The sequence below is a fragment of the Alligator sinensis genome, unplaced genomic scaffold (assembly GCF_000455745.1).
Source record: "Alligator sinensis unplaced genomic scaffold, ASM45574v1 scaffold254_2, whole genome shotgun sequence".
Classification (NCBI taxonomy): Eukaryota; Metazoa; Chordata; order Crocodylia; family Alligatoridae; genus Alligator; species Alligator sinensis.
Window position 1 is genome coordinate 1378580 of NW_005842396.1, and position 3039 is coordinate 1381618.

Genomic DNA, 3039 nt, shown 5'->3' on the forward strand with positions numbered 1-3039 from the left:
GTTGGGTTATGGGTTTTGAAAATCGTTTCAAACAGGTTTTGTACCTTTTCAGGATCCTCTTTCAAGCTGGGGGTATTGTTCCGCCAGTTATACAAATCTGAGGTAGTGAAAGGAACGTGCACAAAGGTTCGACGGTAGGTTGGCTCACCATCATCTTCGAGGGGCCCGGGTACCACTTGTTTTCTTAGGGGAAATACCCCATTTCCCTTCCCACGGCCAGGATCAGATTTCCTGTGATTTTTTTTTAACCCCGGAGTCTGCTCCTAACTGTACTCTCCACCCACCTCCCGGGGTTATATCAGGAGAAGTCGGGGATTCTGGAGATTGCCAAGCACCCAACGGCCATGGTCGGTGCTGTTTCAGATCCCTGGGTCGGGGAGTGTTTTCACCCTCCGCCTCGGGCGGGGGAGGAAGGAAGAAGTGCCTTAACATGTGATATAAGTTTTGCTTTCAAGACTTTGAGGTGCAATTTCCCAGAACCCCCTGCACCTATCTCCTTGAAACTTGGTAGACTTCATGGCCTCAGAAGGGGCTACCATCCCTGTACATTTCATCTGAATCAGACAAGAAATGATAAAGTTATAAGTAGTTTTATGCTTCCCCATTGTAGCCTATGGGCGAAATGTCGAAACAGTGAAATAGTTTCAACAAAACAAAATGGAACAGTGGTTTCAAAACAAAACAAAACTCAAAACGAAACACTGTCCCATCAAAATGAAATGATACTGTTTCACACAGCACTACTACTCAGGTCACATTGAATCAATTAACACACTCCACAAGTGAAGGGATGTGCAGTCAATCAACACCAGTGGTGAGCTATAGATTGTTAACCAGTTTAAAATACTAAAAGTAAGTGTGATGTCATTAAAAGAGGTTGCTGAGCATGTGCAGGTTTCGTGGATTTTAGCTGGAAGTAAAAGTTGTCAAAAGTACTCAAGAGATTTAGAAACACAAATCCCTTTAGCTATGAGGACTTCTTGTGCTTCTAAATTCTGGAGGAATGCTTGAAATTATCCCTGTTGAGCACCTTGGGGTGGGAGGGAGGGGTTGGTCAGCCCCAGATGTTTTAACAGAAAATTGACAATGCAGAAGCACTACAAGTAAATGAAAGACAACTTTTAAACATCCCTGAATGCTGCATACAATTTATTTTGCCATACCACATATGCATTTGCATAAAAGGAAAAATAAGAAAACAAAGACTTTAGTGAGTGCCACTTACCACTTGCATGTGTACAAGCAATATATTTTACTTTCCCTATAAGCAGGGATCTGGGTTTTCCATTTGCCATTTGTCAGAGTTCCAGCCTGCAAGGAGCTGTGGGGAATAGAACACAGGGAGCACCATGGCATGTGCATGTGCACGTGGCAGTCAGGCAGTGGTGGAGAGCAGCTCCTTGTTGGTAAGTCTATAAGGGTGGGAGGACACAGGCGACATGTCGGAGGGAGTGGGAGAGGCACATGCCCTCCCCTCCAGATTTCTGTGCCCACAGTTAGATATGGGGCTGCATCCAGGCTGGACCAGCTCCAGGCAGGAGCCACCTCCATGACACAACAGGTGGAACCCAGTGCAGAAAGCAGGACTGTGGCACCATGGCCACCAAGGTGAGGCACACCCTGCCCACCTGGCAGCAGTGGGGGCACAACTCCCCACTGGTACTGCCATGCCTCATCTTGGCAGCCCTGGTGGTGCAGTGCTCCCTCCCATGCTGGGTCCTGCCTACTGGGTTCCTGCCTCGCTGTATTGTGCCCCACTGTACTAAGGGAAGAGAGAGACGGAGAGAGAGACAGAGACAGAGAGAGGGGGAAAGAGAACATTGCTAGGGAAGGGTCACTTCTCCAATTCAGGTTTCCTTTTCTCCAAACCCAGGGTGGGAAGAGAATATAGACCATCTTTTCATTATGTGATTGTGCAATGCTTTTTGCAATAGGGCTCTTGAGTAGAATTGAGGCTTCAAAGCACTACCGCAGGATAAAAGCAACCAGCGAAGGCAGAATAAGAAACTGACCATATTTCTATACGCTCTTTGCAGATTGCTACAGCACTTGGGGCAAGAATTCTCTGGCAGAAGGCATTACATGAATGGCCTCAAGTGCTTGGAAAAGAGAATCCATTCAACAGTCAGATTGAAGCTATATTCAGAGATCAAGGAGGACACTGAGTTCAGAATTGCTTGAGCCATGCAGCATTATTCTTTCCTATGTGCTCCATATTCAGGGGGAGCAGGGGGCGGGGGAGGGGAGGGGGTTGCATCTTGAAACAAGATACAAACCAAAGACAGCCTTTTTGGATCAGTGTAACAGCAGAAAGAGCCAGTAAGTGCAAGAATAACATAAAAGCGCTTATCTACTGAAAAGCCACATACCCAATTGAGCAATCTACACTTTAGCTTTGGTTATGCATTTGCTGTGGAGCTATGAATATAAATCAAAGGATGTTTGCCCGTAGGGCTGCTTTTCACATCAGTTTGAAAATCCAAAAATGCTTATTCTGTACATAGCAAATTCCAAAACCTACCTCAAGTTCCTTTTGTGAGAGCATGTTTCTGCTATTTCCCATTGCAGGACTGGCCAACCTGAAACACGTGTCACAAGTGTCACAGGTGGTTTCAGTATGCAACAGACCAGAGAAACAGCACAGTGGAAAATAGGGCAGAAAGCAGAGCAGCAGGTGAGACAGAGAACACAGGGAATGAAGCAAAAAGCAGAGTGCCAGGTTGGATAGGGAGCATAGGTCAGGAAGTAGTGGGAGCTAATGTGTGGCACACCCACCAAGATTAGCCCCCACTGTCCCATTGTATGAGCCAATAGGTAAACCGGACCCAACAGAACTCATTGGATGTTGACATAAAATGCGTACATATGATGATTGCTATGACTGTGTCAATATATTAAACTGCTATTTGCTTATTACGATGTGCCAGAAATGACAGCAAATGTGAAATAATACTGCCAAATGCAAATTCTGATTGGGCAGGGATATTTTTTTTAAATTAATAAATAGCAACAGTAATTCCAATCCTTCCTAAGAAGCTT

General features: G+C 45.5%; 1 protein-coding gene across 1 annotated transcript in view; it reads left to right on the forward strand.

Moving 5' to 3' along the window:
- Positions 1–2165, forward strand: part of AOAH (acyloxyacyl hydrolase) — a 165568-nt gene extending 163403 nt beyond the window's left edge. Inside the window, exon 22 of the mRNA XM_006029757.2 lies at positions 2037–2165. Coding sequence (XP_006029819.2) covers positions 2037–2165 — 129 coding nt within the window. The remainder of the gene's footprint in view (positions 1–2036) is intronic.
- The last annotated feature ends 874 nt before the right edge of the window (positions 2166–3039 follow it).